Source organism: Haliotis rubra, unplaced genomic scaffold, assembly GCF_003918875.1.
Source record: "Haliotis rubra isolate DU_JTF1 unplaced genomic scaffold, ASM391887v1 Scf30, whole genome shotgun sequence".
Classification (NCBI taxonomy): Eukaryota; Metazoa; Mollusca; class Gastropoda; order Lepetellida; family Haliotidae; genus Haliotis; species Haliotis rubra.
In genome coordinates this window covers 2,639,225-2,660,723 of record NW_025766969.1, presented here as the reverse complement: position 1 = coordinate 2,660,723, position 21,499 = coordinate 2,639,225, and the positions used below count along the sequence as shown (strand labels likewise).

Genomic DNA, 21,499 nt, shown 5'->3' with positions numbered 1-21,499 from the left:
GAAGACTTGGGCATTAGTTGTGCTTTTATATACAACTGTATATTATTAGAAATGAAGTCTTTCACGGTATTGTTTGCTTGATTAATGCAGCACCTGCCAGTATTCTAGCTGTATGACATCAGCTTGTATATATTCTTGTATGGGCTAAACAATCCAGTGATTGATGTGGGGACATTTTGCTATACAAGAGTATGTCGAATGTGGAAGTCATAATCCTGTATCCCTGTTCAACTAAGGGTAGCAACTTTGTACAGAACAAATTGCAGTGCCAGGGATTAGTTCGCACTTTACTTCTAAAAAAATGTAAAAACAATTCCTTCCTACCTACCTACCTACCCAAAACTTTATAAAGGTGTAATCGGAACCTCAACATTTTTTTTATTTTTCCTTATCGAGAAGTATCGCAAATTAGGAACTCAGGAAAGTAGTCCCATATGAAATGTGTTGAACCAATAGCCTTACAATCATTTAATGGATTGTTTTCAGATTTGGGTAATGGCTTCTGTGTTTATATGAAAGGTGCAGTGAAACATTTGATACAGATCTTGGTACAGTTGAAGCACAAAGTCACGGTCAGGGTTATTAGTGCTCGCAATTTCTGGTTGTTTTATAACTTAAATGTAATACCTACTTTTTACTGTTCTTTGTTGACAAACTAGTTCTCTTTGCGATATGGGTGCAATATTGATCAATGTTTGATTGTAACTCCCTCATATTCCAGTTCAAATACATGCCCCTCCATTATGTGATAAAGGTGGAGAGTGAGTGAGTTTAGTTTTACACCACTTTTAGCAATATTCCAGCAATATCACAGCAGGGCACACCAGAAATGGGCTTCACACATTGTACCCATGTGGGGAATTAAACCTGGGTCCTCAGCGTGACGAGCAAATGCTTTAACCACTAGTCAGCCCCACCGCCCAAGGTGGAGGTTGAGGTGCATGTGTGGCCTTGTAGTCTAAGGCCAAATTGTGCAGAGTTGCATCCCTTGGACAAGCAAGAAACCTGTAATGACCGTGGTTCAAATCCCAGTTTACCCCAGTTCTAGGTTTGGCAGCACCATACCCATGGTCATGGATATCACCAAAGTGGTTAACAAATGAGGCTTGCATAGCTGTGGGCTGTCCTTCCACATTAAGCTGGCCATCTCTGATAAGGCCAGACCAATTTTATTTCTCATTTTACGGATCTGTCGGTTGTATTTATTCAAGAATAAGAAAAAAAATATAATAAAAAAATAAAAATAAATTTTCTCTGCTCAAAAATTAAAATCCTAATGTTTTTATTGACCAAAAATGTAAACTTACAAGAAAACTTCTTTGAGATTGTTTTTTGCCCCATATACACTTCATAAATTCCCAAAAGTACGATACTTTTAGTATTTAGAAGGAATATTACTTTGACTGGTCATTTTATTTTTATTTTTTTTCCCTCCTGCCTTTAGGTTTTCTGAGGGCAAAAATCCATAAAACAAGAAATAAAATTGGTCTGGTCTTAAGTGTGGTAAACCCAACTCACTCATCAAATGTGTTTTGTGATTATTGTGATTATTGTGTAATCCTCAAATGTGCCCATACTACCCTGTATTAGTATCCCCAGGTACATATAAGCTGTGTATCTGAGTAAATTACACAAATATTTATGTGAAAACTCAATTCCTATTGAGTCTATTGCATACAAGTATGCTTGAATTCAATAAATTTGATCTTACATGTGTACACACAAAAATAGATAAAATAACAGGTGTATTGAGAGGTTCAGTTTCAACACATGAACTTGGCAACTTGCAGTCTTTCTATTCATTGGTTTGTGTTTTCTCTAGTATGGAGGAGATTGCTGTTGAATAATTAGTAGACTAATACTTAGTCCCTGAATATATATAATATCGATAGAAATACCTAAATAAGGAACCCCAGTAAGATGGGAGACACCTGAATCTGGGGAAATCTAGACTTGCTTCATTTAGGGCTTTATCATTGCAGAGGTGAGGTGAGGTGAAATTGGATTTAACGTCGTGCTTGAGAATATTTCGCTCATATGATGACGTGCATGCGTGTGTGTGTGTATGTGCGGCTGCTTGTACTAACCAAGACTTAAGCTGGTTTTATAGTGCTAGCCCACTGAGATACCATGCCGCAGTGAAGCATGAATACCCCACTCAGACACAGTATACTGACTCCGAGCCGACCAGTTCTTGTTGTACCCATTAATGCCGAGCGCCAGGCAGGGACCAACAAGTACCATATTTTAACGTCTTTTGGTATGACGCGGTCGGGGATCGAACCCGCGACCTTCCGCTCTCCGGGCGGACGCTCTAACCACTACACCAAGGAGCGGTCTGTCATTGCAGAGAGGGCTAGGTAGCAGGGAAAATAATGTTGGACTGTGAGACAGACTACATAATTAGTAATACAATCTATACCAGTGGTATAGGACAATGGGAAAGAGTTAACAGCTCTGTTGACAGATGGTATATCAGATGAAGTTAATATGCTGGATGAGTATCCTAATGAGTTATCTCCCTTTTGAGTAAAAATCTAGATATTATTTCTCATTCCAGGCAGAATTTTAAATACTATAATTGTAACAGCATCTGTTGTCTGGAATTCGTATTGTGCATTATTACAGGGAAATTGAAAAACATTCTGAGCATTGCAGAAATTGTTTAGGTGCAGGGACGTTTGAAAAGCTCATGTTAGATTGATTTTTGCATAATTCATTGCGTAAGGATTCAATCGTTACAGGTCCTGCAGTGGTGGCTCAGTGCTGTGGTTGTGGAGGGAATGTAATCTTTGTTGTCATGGAAACCAATGTTTGCAAGGTTGATCGGTAATGTTAGGGAAATGAAACAGATTGGTGACTTTCTGTACTGAAGAGTTTTCAGCTTCTGTGCACAGAATTGTGAATAGTGCATCTTCAGGTTTACACCGTGCTCAGTTTGGCTCGACTAGATTGGTTGTTTATAACAAAGGGTCCTACGTAGTGTTTTTACGTTTACATGTGTGTGTATGTTGTAAGAGAATTGTTTTGCTCAGGTAAGTGTTATGTAGAAATGATAGTCATATTACTGGTAAACTGTGAAATATCATTGAAAATAATAAATAGGATAAAATGTGATAAATATGATTCACAAATAGCATCTTTGCAGGTGTCTCAGAAAAAAAACGGAAAAGGTTTTGAATGGCCACATATACTACAAGAGGTGATCTTTCTGATAAAATCCCAGTCTAAAATCTCTGTCCTATCCCACTCTAAAACAATCCCATCCTTGCAGGTTTCTTCCTTAATTTTCTAGAACAGAATAGTTTGCAATACCACATTTGCTGCCCTACTGACAAATGAAGAACGAGTCTGTTTGAATGTGTGATATGAATACTTGAATACATAACCCAGGGATTTACAGGACACAAATTCCAAGGCCCTATATGCATAAAATTGACAATTCCTTAGTGCGTCCTAAAAGTAAAAATGCTTGTTGTAAAAATTGACAATGGAGATTTTGCAGGGACCTTCTGTAACAATGTGACAGGACTCAAGGTAAAATCCCAACAACATAACCCATGTTAGAATTGGTCTTCAGCTACCTATAATACTTGTTGTAACAGGCGACTAATAGGATCGGGTTTTGAGGCTTGCTGGCTTGGTGGAAACATGTCATTATATCCCATTTGCGTAGATCGATGCTCATGATGTTGATCACTGGATTGTCTGGTCCAGACTTCGATTATTTACAGACCACCGCCATATAGCTGGAATATTGCTGACTGCAGTGTATAGAAGAAACAAGTACTGAAAGTAGTCAGTTGTATGATTCCAGCTAAATTTAGCCTATGTCAGCTGAGTTGTATAGAAGAAAGTTCCACTGATGTGGAGGAACAAGTTTCACTCAATAGATTTTGGCACTGAACGAGGATATATAAATCAAATACAGTCAAATCCCGATGAGTCGAATGCCGGTGTCTTGAATATTATGCATAACTCGAAGTACCTGTCGGTCCCGACCATTCCGTTATAGTTGTCATCATTTGAATACCGGTTACACGAATTCGTCTCATAAATACACACGATGACTCGAGAAGGAAATTTGGTCCCATGAGATTCAAACAACAGCAATCTTGTATACATAAGCCGAAGTCAGTCAATGAGAAGTTGATTGGTGTAGCAAACTGATCCAATTAACAAACCAGCGCGGCTCACACCTTTCCGCCATTGACGGGTGAGTTCAAAAGGCAGATTAGTGATTTTACAGAAATCACTGTCTGTGCTAATCAGACTGGAACTGATAAGGTGTCCCTATTAGTGATATGGAAATCATTAGATAAACAAATGCTTAGGCGGAAGAATTAGGACTGGATCATCTTTTTTTCTACCCTCATAGACATACCTATGTCTCGAATACATCGATAAGTCGAATTTATTACTTGGTCCCCAGCGATTCGACTCATCGGGATTTGACTGTATATCAAAAACGTATCACAGACTGACAGATTAGTTGATTTAAGTGTTTAAGTGCCACATTATAGGCAACAGGAATGAAGGGGTGGGGTAGTCTAGTGGTTAAAGCGTTCGCTCGTCACGTCGAAGACCCGGGTTCGATTCCCCACATGAGTACAATGTGTGAAGCCCATTTCTGGTGTCCCCCGCCGTGATATTGCTGGAATATTGCTAAAAGCGGCGTAAAACCATACTCACTCACTCAACAGGAATGAAACATTTACTTAAATAACTAATACGGATTAAATACTTTATTTATACAGGTATAAGGTACTGGTGCTTAATTAAACATTGTATCTGGGATGTGGTGTAGCTGCTGTTCAAATCAGGTGTCAGACTTACCCAGACATCAAGGTATCTACACAGCTGGATATATCTGTAACAGGCATGTAAGAATGTTGGCACATGTTGATAAACCCAGCTGATTCTCTGTCAGGTTGACATTGTTATGTGAAGAAGGTTGCTGATGCTGTAGACTATTGTGGTACATGTCTGTGCCATCAAGTACATGTTGTAGAGTAGTGACATGGACCTGATGTAACGGTCTTCTATCAGAGATGTACCATTACTGTGTGTTTGTAGGATCATGCAGGAGGCAGTTCAATATGTACTGTGAACTGCATTAGCAATTGATGAAGCATTCATGCTAATTAGTGTATATGTTTTTGGTTTTTGTCTTTTCTTTCCGTGAACTGGCTTTAATGTTGCTGAAAACATGGTCTAACTTCACTCACTCGCTTTATTTCTTCCAACAAGTATGGGGGCGGTGGGGTAGCCTAATGGTTAAAGCATTGGCTCGTCACGCCGAAGACCCGGGTTCGAATCCCCACATGGGCACAATTCATGAAGCCCATTTCTGGTGTCCCCTGCCGTGATGTTGCTGAAATATTGCTAAAAGCGGCGTAAAACCAAACTCAGCCAGTCAGTCCAACAAGTATGTGTGGGTTAAGGGTGTCTTAGTCGTGGAACTCATGATGCAGAATGCAGAGATCATGTTTGGATTCATTTTTTATAAAAAAATGTTTCCAAAGTAGAGCGACACAAATTAATTTAATGACTCATACAAAGTAATCTAAATTTTTAAATTTCATAAAATACACTATATATATTTCTGTTTCCAACAACCTAGGACACGTGAAGATCCGGGTTAGAATTGATCTTCATCAACCCATGCTTGTTGTAACAGGCGACTTAGGGGATCAGGTGATCAGGTTCGCTGACTTGGTTGACACGTGTCATCATATCCCAATTGCGTAGGTCGATGTTCATGCTGTTGATCACTAGATTGTCTGGTCCGGACTATTGACGCTGCCATATAGCTGGAATGGTGCGGAGTGCAACATAAAACTAAACTCACTCACTTAGTCATCTAAGATGCCACATTCTACTGTGCAGAGTTGTGTCCCTTGTCCCTTATTGTGGGTTCAAATCCTGCTTCACCCCAGTTATGGTTCTCGGTCTGTCAGCTCAATACATGTTGGTTTCATCAAAGGTCTGAGACTGTACATCTTCCCACACGAAGCTGCATGCCTTGCATGTGTTTCTTTTCATATCAGAGAATCTCTGATAACATATCTAGTTTTGTCAGCATCATACTTATGCTTGTGGTCCGATTACACACTTTATCCCACACTCTGTGACCCTGTGGCAGCTCCAGGTTAAAACATCTCCAAAGCACTTTACTCGTATGGTGGAAATAAGAGGTATCATCTATATACTATGACACCATGGCATTAAGAAAAGTGGTGTTAATCCAAAATAACTCACAGCAGAACTGTCACCAATTGCTAGTAACCTTGACAACCACAATGCCGAAGAGCACATGTGTATCAAATAAATGCCACTATCCACCATGTACCCATCTAATAAACCTCTCTTCCTTGCAGACAAGTCCTTCCCCAAGCACAGCTTAGTTCTGGATCGCAATGTGACGTGTGAAGACATTCCTGAGGAGAAAGTCGGCAAGTTTATCTCCCACACATGGACTTGCCACAACATCAGGTCAGTCATCTTAATACACCTCCATGTTGGTTTTAATAACCCACCAACATGAAGATCTGTTGGTTACTTGAAGACACTTAAATGATTTTGTGTCATTGGCCTTCATTTTTATTCACTTTTCTTCCCAGCAGACTTTATTGCCAAACATCCCACTTCAGGTATTGTCCTCAAGGTCCAACTGACAAAGGAAGCTACTTCCATGTATGCCATTATACTGTGCTACGTGAAACTAATTTGATTGGTCCATTGTTATAACACTAAAGGGGAACAATCAGCTGGTGAATACTTGTTCAAGGAAATATTGGATTTAGGTACAGATCTTGACCTTTTTTCACAAGACTATGAAGATGCGAATGACAGTTTTATGTTCACAAGTCACATAAACAGATTGTTTCAATGTGTAATAAAACATTAAAAGTAAAACCTGCCACTAAATGGAACTTACTGCCAGACTCTCTCAAAGAAGCCCAGTTGTTGGAGCAGTTCAAGTGTCTCTTTAAGACTTATTTATTAACAACCTTCCTTATGATGACTCTTCTGTTGTCAGTGTGAAAACTTTTTCAGTAGACTTAAACGATGCACACTTTTTATGAAGACAGGGTGTCTGTTAATTTGAATATCCACAGGATGAACGAACCTTAACCTATATGCAAGAAATATGAGGCAACACGACCCAGGTGCCTGTAAAAGTAGGGTCATTTGGACTCAAGCCCCTTCTGAATCATTAGCAAGGGATAACCAACTGTATCGTCCTCTCATTTCTTTAACCTATTGATGTAATGACCATATTTGAACCAAATGATGCAGATAAAGTGATCAAACTTTATTATATCTGAAATGAAAAATTTAGAAAGTTATTGAAAATGTAAATCCTGAAAAGTAAGACATCTCTCTGTAAATGCCCATTTTGCTTCACCGTGTTCTCAATCTGGAATAGAGCGATTATGATCCAAAGGTGTCATACAATAATTTGAAAAGGGATTGATGTATAAATCTATAATTCCACCTCATGCCAGTCAAAGACCAGAAATAGCAGTCTAATAGGGATTCTGTAAGTAGCTTGTTCCAGCAAACATCATGACCCACTGCTGAACACGGTGGCCATACCCTTTTTGCCCTCAAGAACAATGACACAGTCTCAGAACTACATCACTTCCAACAGTTCTTTTTGCTGCCTGCCCATTATTTAGATCCAGCTGGATTTAATTGGATCAGATGATGTTGTGGGTTAAGATATTCCTGGAAATAAGGCTTGTCTACTTGTTCCAACAGTACATATGATTGCATTGTCTTTTCTCTGGCAGCTGCCTGGTGACCTTGCTGATTCCTATTGTCACCGCTGACAAGAGATGGGTGTGTGGGGAAAGGCTAATTGTAATGCTTACGTCTATGAGTAATGTCATGTGACAGTTTCCAGATAGACAAGATAGCACTGCAAACAAGAAGAGCTTAAAGTGTTTCATGGTGTTATTATAAGATATTACCCAGTGTTCAATTTGATATCAAGTTTATCTCATGGGGAATCAACAAAACTAAATAGTTTCAGTACTGTCAGTTGTAATTTGGAAAGATAGTTTGACCTAAATCCACAAACAATACCATTCATGTCACAATGTTGGAGAAATAATGTGTTTTACAGTTTCTCCACTGAAGACAAATGACCACGTTACATATCTTTGGAAAATAAATTCAAGTGTTTTTGTTTCAAGTTAAAAAAAAGTTATTTGCATAAAATAATTCTTATCTCTTGTTATTCCAGTGTTATCAGTAAATATTTTCTTCACAGTGGTAATAAACTGGGTAAAAGGATGAGAAAAAATAATAAGTATTGAGTGAAAATTACTTAATGCTGCTTCAGCAAATGTTGCAGCTACTTGCGTCAAGAGCAGTGAATAATGATGAAATCTGTGACATAAAGTCATTCTGAGCTTGACAATGAAATTGTTGTCAATAAAATAATATTGATAGTTGAGTAGTTGAGTACATGGTGCCCATCACAGGTTTAAGCCCATTACAGGTGTCCCCCCATGTAGCCTATTGCTGGAATATTGCTCATCAGCGAAGAAAACTAAACTCAGTCATGGGCAAAAGTGTTAAGCCCATTTCTGGTGTCCTGTAGGTTACATTGCTGGAATATTGCCACAGTACATATGACTAAACTCAGTCAGTCAGTCAGTAGGTTACAATCCTCCATCCCATAGTACATATGGCTGACTTGCAGACTAGTGGCTATCTGTTTAAGTAATAGTGTGGTTTAATGCCATTTTGTACAGTATGTCAGTTTACGTAGGTTTAAAGCCCCAAGGTTTGAAATAGAATCTGGGCAAACTGGGATTCCAACTCATGATTAAAGGTTCCTGGTGTGCTCAGGGGCGGTGGGGTGGCCTAGTGGTTAAAGTGTTTGCTCATCACGCCGAAGACCTGGGTTCAATTCCCAACATGGGTACAATGTGTGCAGCCCATTTCTGGTGATCCCTGCCATGATATTGCTGGAATATTGCTAAAGGTGGCATAAAACTAAACTCACTCACTTCTAGTCTGCCCAAATGATGTACTTGGGCACAGTGAATTGCTGTGCCCAAAACAACTGAACACCATTGGTTAATTTAACAAATCAAAACTACTTGATTTAAGCAAGGTTAGATAGATAAAAACACAGATAAATGTGTGAAATACTACTATGAATATCTAAAGTGATAAGGGGGAAACAGCAAGTACTCTCACCATTCAGATCACATCACACTAACAACACTATATATTGTGAAATGTGTCATAGCCTTATGCCCATCAGCCCCATACATTCAGGTTCTGGCAGTTATTGTAAGTTCATTCAAAGTTGGTCATGTGACTTGTGTGAGTTATTGATGGTCTCATTTCATTAGCTGACTGAAAATATGAGACATTCATCACGACCACACTTCATAATGTTGTCTGTGTTTGCCTGTGATGGAAGAGTTTAGTGTATACAAATCCATGAAACACTTATCAAAATTACCGGTAGTTATGGCAACAAGGATAACTTTTAAGGTAAATTGATATGCTTAAAGTTATCTTGAGGCATCAAGAAATGTGTGTTCAGTTCTGCTAATTTCCTTCAGGGCAGCAGACATTTTGTATTAGCAATATTACATAAATATGCTGGAGGGTCAGTTTGATTAAGTCTTGGATACTTGATGAATTTCTTTGATATTGGATAGCCGACAGTGGCTATTTATCAACCAGTTCTTATTTGGTGAAGCTTTCATCTGACAAACTGTCAGGGTCATTTAGGATGTTGATATTGTTGTGTGGTTGGTGCCGCGACTACCGCGGTTGTGTGGTTGTTTCTCAAAACACATTCATTAGGGTTTGTTTTCATTATGATGGAGTTCATTATCCTGTGGCCAGGACAATGACAATATCTCGTGAAATTGAGTCTGAGAAGGAATTAGGGCTCAAACGCATTATAATGAATTCCATGATATATAGTTACCAGACAATTGCTTTGCTAAATTTGTGTGAGTTTGAAAAATATTAAACTTAAAAAGTTAATTTGGGAAGGTGTCCTGGCTTGTTGAAAAGGATGTCTAGAATTTTTTAGTTAACTGATTCTTGGGCTTCAGAGGTTTCAGAACCATTATATATCTGCATTTTGTCAATGTGGACATGTTAATAATTAGCTCTAGCAGTATAAGTGATTAGCTAAGACAATTTATTATCCATAAGTAGAAAAATGAATGTTACGAGCTCGTTCCTAATTTTGTAGTTTCATTATTTCACAGCTTTCTAATCAGCCTGAAGTATCAGGTCAGTGAGTGCAACAATGTGTTGATTGTCTCTTTGGAAGAGTACATGAAATGCAACAGCTACCTTAATTCTTAAAGCTCTCATTATTGGAGGTGCTGTATATAGTAACAATGTATTGATTGTCTCTTTGGAAGAGTACTTGAAATGCAACAGCTACCTTAATTCTTAAAGCTCTCATTATTGGAGGTGCTGTATATAGCAACAAATTGTGTTGATTGTCTCTTTGGAAGAGTACATGAAATGCAACAGCTACCTTAATTCTTAAAGCTCTCATTATTGGAGGTGCTGTATATAGGATGCTGCAAAAATGGAATCCTGGAATTATTGTTCCAATTTAGTGTCAGATTGGTAGGTTGGTTTATCTAGTTTCATGTAGTTAGATTCAACATGGAGGGTGCTTCATGTCCACGAGATCGAGGTAGGCATGCATCTTGTTACATTCAGAAAGAACACTGGTAGATCCAGTTTGAACTTTATTATAGTACTTTGGTTTGGATCAGTTTTAGTTTGATTGGAACCAATGCTATTTTTGGGTGGATAAATATAAAAATAGGACATTTTGGTGTGAGAAATAAGAGTATCTGGAGTTAAAGTACTGTGGATTGTGAAAGCCATGTCCGAGCATTGTGATTTTCTGAACCTAACTTACTTACTTTAACTGACCAAGGTCATGTTTTGAGCAGTATGTATTCACTCCTTCCCTCCGGACAGCTTTTGAGATGTTTTAAAAATGAACAGCGCTCCTACAGCTTTTATCTCAACTGAGTAGTATTTGTCTTTTAAATGATTGTTAATCCCTGTCCTGCTGTTTGTCCTCTATATGGGTAGTCCCTGTTGAGACTGTTATAAATGTTCCATGATTTTCAGGTGAGCAGTTATCTTGCCTTTGTGTGTTTGTGACAGGTGCCACTGGTGGATCATGATGTGCTTACATTCTTTAAAAAACGGACGTTACTGTTTGATAATGAAGAATGAACATATACCAAGATGGAGTCAGAATCATTCCATTGACTTTGCCTTTGCATTGGACTTCTTCTGGGAATGGAAAGGTTTTGCAATCTTTTCTGTTGGCACTTTCATATGTTCTAAAAATTTCATTTTTACTTTTAAAAACAGTTTGTCCTTGTCTCTTTATGCACACTATTCCTCCATAGTAATGAAGGAAGGTGGTGTATGCACAGTGACGCAGAGCCCAGAAGTATTGGCAACATGTCATTGGAACTTTCTGCTAATTGTTAGAGATTTTGAAATGGGCTGACGATGTTAGATTATGATGATAATGATGATGACAATGAAGACGACAGCGATGATTATGATAATTGTGACGATGACAGCAATGATGATGATGATGATGATAAGAAATGTTGCTTCCAAAGAATTTTCATTATGACATTGTAACATATATATTAGTCTAACTTGTTATGCTCTGAACTAGTACTTTCATTTAAGATGCTATACAGGTATATTAATATATGTATAAGACATATCCATATTAAGTTTTCATTTTCCAAAATCCAAAATATGTAGAACTAAGTTCAAACTGCATGCTTTAGTAAGTGATTAGCCAAGGCGTTATGGGAAACTAGGACAACCTCACATTTTCCTTCTCAAACTTTGGCATTTCTAGCAGTTCAGGAATGGCTGAAAGGCAAGAAGAATTCTCGATCAGCTCTACAGACCAATTTGTAACAAGCACCGTCATGTATATAATTGACATTTTGTATGGATGAGTGTGTTTGCATTCCGAGGCAATAGGACATAGGTCTGCTAATGCGTCTTTGTCAAGAGTGTAGGATTTGAAGTGTTACTGGGATCTCTTGTGGCTCTTTCCGCGTGGCAGATATTAAAATACGAATAGCCAGGAGGCATTTGTCTTTAATTTGATTTCTTTTACTGTTGCGCTTCCAACTGGCATTTATGGAAGGCTAGATTCTTGTCATTTTGAATAATCAGCTGCACAATGGTGCACTGTGAAAGTTATAAAAATTTTGTGGGCAGATAAATTGTTTGCATATAATTTTTCATAGAAACACTAAATACTTAGTATATACCCCGGTAGGTTAAGTATGAAATAGAGACCTAATTTTATGTACTGATATGACAATAATGATTTGGTTATAATGGCTTGATGATATAATTTCATTAGGTCATAATTTTTAACTTGAAACTTTATGTTCATTAATAATTCAATAATCATTTCTGCCGAAGCATTATAACTAAAAAAGTTACACTTCCTCCTTTACCATACATGTTTGTATGTGGAGCTTCTGCAGGCCTCTGTGACCATGCATACTGTATAATCAATGACAAACAGTCACATTACATCTAATGCCTTGGGTGGAACACTGGCCATCATTAGGTGTGTTAACCCTTTAGGTGCTATGTTGCTGATTTTTGGTAATTTCCTGTAGACCACAAAAACACAGTGATTACCAGTGTGATGACCAGAAATGCTTTGCTCTCATCAGAGAGTGTTTTGGAGTGAAATTTTTGTAATCTTCCAGTCTTAGATTTTGGTTTATTTTGTAAATGAGTTAGTGCGATTGAACAGTATGTCATCATATCAGGTTCATACAGACAGGAATTGACGTTTAAAAGTACTACTTTAGTGAAACCGATCATGTTTGTTTGTTGCTCACAAAAATGTAGAGTTAGTACTCTTTCATCTGTTGTGTTATCTCACAATTGTTTGTTCATTTTACTTTTCAATGAGGCTTTTTTAGACAATCTATAGAGTAATTACTGCTGCCATTTGAAACAGGGAAAAAATGTGTTGTCATCATGGCTTGACCTGAAAGCAGTTTTAGGATAATCCTCTTTGTTGTGAACTAGTTGTCAGTTGTCAGTCAATCAGCATCACTTCCATACTTATGATGGAGGATGCAGATCTGGATCGGTCTAATGCAGGGGACTAACTGACATGCTATAATCAATACTTAAGCCTCATTATAGCAGCACAGACATGTTTGCTTTCCTTCAGTTGTACATTACCAGCTATTAACCCTTCTACTTCCATATAGCCCTTACAATTCTATCTGCAGTGTTGTGTCCTTCAGCTTTGGTGAATAATGTTGTTTTTTCAGTTCTATGCCCATTATTTAATTGTTTCAGAGAGTGTTGGGGCGGTGGGGTAGCCTAGTGGTTAATGTGTTTGCTGAAGGTCCAGGTTCAATTGCCCACATGGGCACATTGTGTAAAGCTCATTTCTGCTGCGGAATATTGCTCAAAGTGGCATAGAACCCAACTCACTCACTAACTCACTCACTCACTCAGAGATTGAAAGTTAATGAGTTAACCAATCATTGCAATGGGATTGTGAACAATATTAGTGATTATGTTCATTGCTGACTTCATGCATAAAAGAAGTATGCCCAAAGGATAAGCTACTTTTAAAGATCAATATTCAGTGGTACCGAGTATGAAACATTTGATCTTGCAATGTCACTTTATTTTGAAGCCCAAAAAGGTGTATTTTGAGAAAGCAGGAATTTTGACAAATTCTTGAGGATATATTTTAAACTTTTTCTAATTCTTCTGAAAAATATACATATCTGGCACACATTTGGGAAAATGTATTAAGTGTTTAACATGTTTTCCAAAATTCTTGGCTTAATAAATACAAAAAAGTGTGTGCAAGATAATGACTTGAACACCAGTTGTGTGCCTCGATGTATCTCTGTCAAGAGATCGTATTCAGGTAGTTTCTCAGTGGCGACTTTGGCAAACATGATCTAGCACTGCCTGTTAAACTGCCACAGGATCAGGGAGAAAAATGGAGGCATTAGCATTTAAGGAAAAGCAAAGAAAGAAGCTGTTTCATGTGCAGAATAGAAAGGGCTGTTTTTGTCCTTGCTTCCATTAGATGGACACAGCTAGCTCGAGAAAGCTGAAATTCTAAAGGTAAATGAAAAAGTACATTCGTCAAGGGACACATATTTGGCGCTAATCTTATTACTTCAATTTTGTCTGTTTTTAATTCTCAGAATTCGAGATAATTATCGGATACTGGAGTCCCAGGAAAAAATCTCAATAATTATACAACCCAGGACAAAAATGTGTTATTCCTTTTTACATTATTCCAATAAAGCCACTGAGTCGAGGAGCAATTACGTGATGCTGTTTTTGGTTCCGTAAGTGACAGTCTAGGGAGATTCTGATGTCACCAGCATCAATATGAATGACATGTAGTATTCAGCTACATGTTTCAGAAACTCTTGCAGCATGATTGATGAAGGGTATTGTCAGTAGTTCTATTTAATCTCAGACAATATTCTTCTCTATCAGGATGATGCCTAGAGGCACTTGGTTCAGGGAATTCCATTTGATCATGTGTGTCCATTACTAGCTTCTTGTAGTGTAAACGATGCATTGTATGACAGTCTTCCACAAGGTTTTGTTAGATTCAGTATAGCAGTGGAACCAATAATACTGAGACTAAGTTTACTTAGACTGCATTGTATGAACACTGTGAGTCACAAATGCGTCTCATACAAAATGTAACGTTGAGCTGTGGTTTTGTAACACTACACCGCCTCCATGGTGTAGTGGTTAGAGCGTCCGCCTAGAGAGCGGATGGTTGTGGGTTCGATCCCCGACTGCGTCATACCAAAAGACGTTAAAATATGGTACTTGTTGGTCCCTGCCTGGCGCTCGGCATTTAATGGGTACAACAAGGACTAGTCGGCTCGGGGTCAGTATAATGTGTTTAAAGGGGGTATTCATGCTTCACTGCGGCGTGGTATCTCAGTGGGCTAGCACTATAAAACCAGCTTAAGTCTGGGCTAGTACAAGCAGCCACACCTACACATACACATACATGCACATCATCATATGATCGAAATATTCTCAAGCACAACGTTAAACCCAATTTCACCTCACCTCACCACTTGTACTTTAATGTGTTTACAATGTGTTTTATCCACTATGACATGAACCAAGACAGAAAAATAAAAACAAACATAGAAACTACTGGGTTAGCTTATGTCACTGTTCGACATGTAAATGTAACATAATTGCCATTATTATGTTTGACGTGTGTTTTGTTGTCCAAATCGATGTAGGTAGACGGAAGCAAGTTATTGATTAGAAGAAACTTTTGTGCAGTTTTGCAGTCTCACGTTACGTCATAGAAACAAAGCAACCACTGACAAGTTCCACACACCTGGCACCAGCAGCTTCAAATTCACTCAGCTGGGCTCACCTTATTTGATGGTAACCTCCCAAAACTTAGACCGCCATATCTTAGACAGCTTAACTCATTAAGCCCGAGAGCCACCTCACTACTCAACACCTGGAACCCCTTGCTGATTGCCCACTCGCTGTGCCGAGACTAATTAGTGCTAATTACACCTGATTTCCCTGGCAGGTTTCGGGGATGACAGGAAACTGTCTAGTGGTACGAACAAGTCCGGTTTACTCCCAAAAGTTAGACGTCCCAAAAGTCAGACAAATCAATCAGGCGTGACTGTGATTACAACCTAATCTTACCCACTCATATAATGAACCTGCCCCATACACTAATGAGATGGTTTTCACGTTTGTACAGAAATACTTTGATCAGAATATTAATGTTGACTGGGTTCTCCAAATGTGTTTTCACAATGTTCAATTTTATCATAACAGGATTATAGATTTTGCATACTTGTTTTCACAACGTTCACTTTGATCAAAACAAGATTATAGATTTTGCATGCTTGTTTTCACAACCTTCCCTTTGATCAAAACAAGATTATAGATGTTGCATACTTGTTTTCACAACGTTCCCTTTGATCAAAACAAGATTATAGATGTTGCATACTTGTTTTCACAACCTTCCCTTTGATCAAAACAAGATTATAGATGTTGCATACTTGTTTTTACAATGTTCACTTTGATCAAAACATGATTATACATTTTTTTTTATGTTGTTGAGTTTCCATCAACCTAAAGGAGTTACTAGTACTTCCTTCCTAGCATTGTTTTCCCAGCATAAACAATATAAAATATAGAAAGAAGTACAGGGTGTAGGGTTAACATTCAATTATAACTGGCAAATAATAGGAAAACATTATCCACTCTACCAAATTCAACACTATCTACACAAAATCAACCTTCATCCAAACTGCAAATGTATCACTTGCCAAATTCCTGAAACAATAGCCCACACTATCTTTAACTGCTCGAAATATAATAAACAAAGAACCCCATTTACCAATGCTTTAAAACAGTACCTCAGTAATGCTAACTCTTCTGATCTCAACATTCTAACAAACCCCAAATTAATTAAAACAATCACTAAATATCTTATTCATACAAAATTATATCAAAAATCTAGAAACAAAAACAATAATACAATAATTTCACTTTTTTACCATTTTAAAATTGTTATAAATATGTTCTTTTAACTTTCACTCATTTTTTAACCTTTTATTATGTTCATCATTATTCACTTAATATTTATGTTTTTAAACATAGGTTGGTTGTAAAGTAACATATTAACAAAAATACAATCAAATTGTTTTGTTTCATGTCAAATAAAGTCATTGTCATTATCCATAATCTCTTCTCTTTGTGTTTGGATTAGTACATTTGGACTAGTCCATTAATTAACGAAGGTAACAGTGTAGTGAACCTCAATGCAACCAACCATAACCTTTGTTGTTTTAACGCGTCTAACTTTTGGGACGTCTAACTTTTGGGAGGTCACCACAAGTCCTGATTGTTTAATTGTGTCGTAAAGATATATGTTGGAAGAAAGCAGGTGTGAATACATATCGTGTATTGCAAAGTTTTATGTAATTTTATTGCAAGCTTCTCTTGTAGACCTTTGGCGGCTTGTACATTTATATTTTATCACCATTTGCATGTATTCTTTGTATGTAAGAGATGAGACACACATAAACAAATTCTCCCTCTCATATCATTGTGTGAGGTTTAATTTTACAAAACATCTATGACAATGACATACTGTAAAGAAGAATTTACTTACATACTTTATCATCTTCGACCGATACATTTCTAGTGTATTCGAATTATTTTAATGAAAGTACTATTACAGTCTGTGACTAACATAGAGCACATTCATAGTTTGGCACTTTGTTTCATCTAGATTTAATGCAGAAAACATACGTGACCATACAAACATACCTATAAAAAATGTATACTACATATTCCTTGCATAGAAATAAAAAAAAGAGTCACGTGATAGGGTGTCATCAAATTTCAACTGTTCAATATAGTGGTCATATGTTATCTGTGACCAATGGTATCATGAGATACCTGTCACAGAGGAAAGGACAGGTGATGGGGCATGGGCAAAATTTCTGAAGAGCACGTTAGGTCACTCAACAGCTTGGATAGAGATTGATTATTGGCTATATCGTTGACCAGTCGATATGCTGGGTTTCGGCTTTATCAACTCAAGCTATCATGTAACAGTTTGTGTATTGTAAACATACACACTGGTAACGATGTATGAAATATACACATAAGACAAATACCGGTAGGAGTAGATAGATACTTTGGCGAGTTTATTTGTCCTCATTTTAGTGTTTTTCGATACGTAAAACAAAGAGATTGAAATCCAACCATTGAGTAGAGATAGTATTTATTTTCATATAGATTTTACACACACAACTAGTACAAAAACATAATGGTTTGCTGTACATGTAAATACAATCTTCACCTTGATACGAATGAATATCCAAACTAAAGTACACGTATTACAGAATTCACGAAATGACACTATACTGAATTATTATAGTGTATAAACTTGCAGTTGACATTGTCTTCGACATACAGTCTTCATTGTGTGTCTCCATATGGGAGCGTTGAAGATCCAGGTTAGAATTGATCTTCAGCAACCCGTGCTTGTCGTAAGAGGCGACTAATGGGATCGGGTGGTCAGACTCACTGACTTGGTTGACACATGTCATTGTATCCCAATTTCGTAGATTGATGCTCATACTGTTGATCACTGGATTGTCTGGTCCAGACTCTATTATCTACAGACCGCTGCAATATAGCTGGAATATTGCAGAGTTCTGCATACAACAACAAACCAAAACTCTCCATGGTGCAACAACTACAGTAGTACTGAAAGACTGATAAAAGCCCTCTCCATTTAAGTTGTAAGTTGTTTCAAGTGATGTTCCTGTCATCCTAATTAAACCAGTTTGAACCATACTGTTGTCTGAAAACTGCTTGCATGTTAAAGTGGACTTAGGCAGAGAGTAAATCTCTGAAAGTCTGAGAAATGGACTGTATTGATTTTCTTGGTACAATGAGATTAGCTTGTGATTGTTGAGCTGGTAAGATATCTGTTGTCTCTAGAATGACACAGTCACATGAAGTTCCTGTGAATTTCAATACATCCCACATATTTTTTCAAAGAAGGATAATTTTTTCAGTCAAGCTTTTGAAACAAAAATATTGTGGAAAGGAAAAAACAATTTTTTGTTGTTTATCATTTTACATTATATTTGTCTTAGAAGACAAATCTTATGGATGACAACTTCTGTATTTGTTTCTCACGACCTGAAGAAGGGGCAATAACTAGCCCAGAAACGTCGTGGGAAACAAATAAAAAAGTTGTTATCCATAAGATTTGTCTTGTATTACTACACCAACTTCTAAATGCTTTTGAAGAATTTTACATTTGTCTTGTTTCTTAATGTCTGACCAAATGGAACTTGATCTAAACTGAAACACTGGGATTGTAACTGGATCTTTGAAAATGTGAAAAACAAAACCACCAATCATGGTAGGGTTTCAGTAAGAGTTTGTTCAGCAAGTTTGATAATCAAACTTAATCAAGCAAGCTCAGATAATCAGGCTTGCTTTGATTGTATGAAACAGCTAGAAACAAATTTGAAAACATAATTTAGTAAAATTACCCAAATAATGTGGTACTATTGTTTCTGAAAAGGGGTCAGTGGCTCTCCTTGATCAACAGTGTGTCCAGCTGGTATGTCACCCAGCTGAATTCATCGATCAGGAGCTGTGAGTGGACCTGAACACCATTACATGGTCAGTAGGTTCATTTCCTAGAGAATCAGTGGAAGTGCGTAACTGAATGAACTATCTTGTAAACAACTCTGGCAGATCATCTACGTCATGCTCATGGACTATTTAAGAGGAGACTGAGACCCATGGCCTGGCACCAATTTGCAGTGTATGTTTCAGCCTTTGAAATTTTTGCTGGCCTGCTAGCCCGAGACTACTATATTTTGCTTAATTGTGAGATGATGTTGTCCTCACTGACTAGAAGCATATTAGGGCTATTATCCTTGGGATTTGCTTCAATGTTGCTTCAGATTGGAACTGAATAGTGGAAAATGTGAACAGTTTTGTGTTGTTCAAGCAGGAGCTGGTTTCAAGCTATGAGGACTTGTGAAAAGTGGAGTTTTTCAAGTTTTGAAAAATATCCTGAATTTGTAATGCTTTAGATATAGAAGTTACAGGCAACACACCCTCCAACCTTTATTGGAGGTCAAGTAAATTGTATTGTTAACTTTGTTCTTCAGGACTTGCTTACTGATTAGAAAAAAATGTTGGAAAGTGTTGGGAACTTAAAGATTTCAATCATTTACAAAATGGAGTTGTGGAGTCAAATGGAGTTGTGTTGATCTCGCGACTTGACCTGGAAAGTGGTCGTCAATAGGATAAAGCTCCTTGACACACGCATCAGTACTCCTCAGTAGGCTTGTAAACCACATCCTCTAGCTGGGAACTGTACGTTGTTGGGCACGGGACAAGAACAACATGTCCTGCTGTGGCAAGTGTGAATGTCTGAATATTTATCCAGATAAATAGCATTGAATTTTATTATGTGTGGATATGATGTACTTGAAGGTGATATTTTACCTTGTAGATCAACATTTTCTGTAACACAGCAATTCAACTGTTCATGATGAAGGCTGGTATGGTTGTGGTATGGTCAGTTCCTTCCAGATCTGAGACTATGAATGTGGCAGATAGGTTTTTGACTGACCATCATGAAGTAGATCCTAAATGATTTCAGAATGATAGATGTAACAGAGTTAATTAATCTTAATGTTAATTTGAATGCCATGTGGTTTCCCAAAGAAGATGGCCACAAGTTTCTATTTACAATCTTTTGTCACTTCATAAAGGACATTTTTTAAAGTCAGTGTATTTTGTTTTATCAGTCCAGCTGGGATGGCTGCTATCCAAGTTTGTCTAATGCAGATTATGTACATGACTCAGTCTCCAAGGAATGGTCACGAGGGCCATTGCAGCCATTATCTATCACTATCTTAAAAAATATCAAATCCGCATTGGTATCAGCAACCACAACGCCAGCAGCTTCACAACTGCAATATGCTGATAACACTAAACTTAGGATACAAAGTGTCAATGGTTAACCTCATTCTTAAAGTCTATCTTCCTGTTTTCATTACAACAGAGTACTCAAGTAAGGTTAGTCTTGGGATCAACTGAAACTCAATATTGGAGATTGTGAAGGTGATTAGATTAAAGTACACTTTGTCTACGAACCTTGGTCTGTCGTGAGATTGAATATTCCTGATTCGTCTGTTTCCAGGCCAGACAGATGAGTTAGGAAGTCTTTGCCATTAGCAAATAGACAATGCATCTTCTCATTAACAGGTTTAAAGGTGTTGTCTCTCTTGGAAACACATTCTGTTTTTCAACTTTGTGTTCGGAATTTGCTCTTAGATTTGTTCACCTTTGTGTTTTGATCATGCTTAGTTTTGTTTACATCTGTATTTTGATCATGCTTTTAGATTTTTTCATATTTGACTCTGTAAATTTCTCTGAAATTGCCAGGCTGGAAGCTGTATTTGTGCATGAATAATACACATGAATATTTATTTTTTCATTTGATTTTTGTATTACTGCTTGGTCCACAGTATGTCTACAGAAAACATTTGAATATATATGCTAACATCAACGTTTGTTAAGTGTGTGTTTTGGTGCCTTTTGACTCTCTGGTATCACTCTCAGATCTGTGTCCAGATGAGCTACCGTGTGGTTGTACTACCTTTTAACCTTTTTGTACTTTTTATAATGAAAAGTAATGAGGTCTTTTATGATGAAAATAGGCTGGAATCGAGAAACGTACACTTCTCTATTCATCTGCTTTGATGATCAAGATGAGAGCAATCAGTGTGTTGTTTCATGTAATTTCATGTAACTGCTTCAACTCTGCATGGACAGACCTCTTAACGTCTGAAACACATGGAATTACTGTGGTCAC

General features: G+C 37.5%; 1 protein-coding gene across 1 annotated transcript in view; it reads left to right on the top strand.

Annotated features, from left to right (window-relative positions):
* The window catches only part of LOC124282595, a 105,869-nt gene that overhangs the window by 47,327 nt on the left and 37,043 nt on the right, over positions 1-21,499 (top strand). Inside the window, exon 2 of the mRNA XM_046718615.1 lies at positions 6,381-6,495. Within this exon, the coding sequence (XP_046574571.1) occupies positions 6,381-6,495 (115 nt within the window). The remainder of the gene's footprint in view (positions 1-6,380; positions 6,496-21,499) is intronic.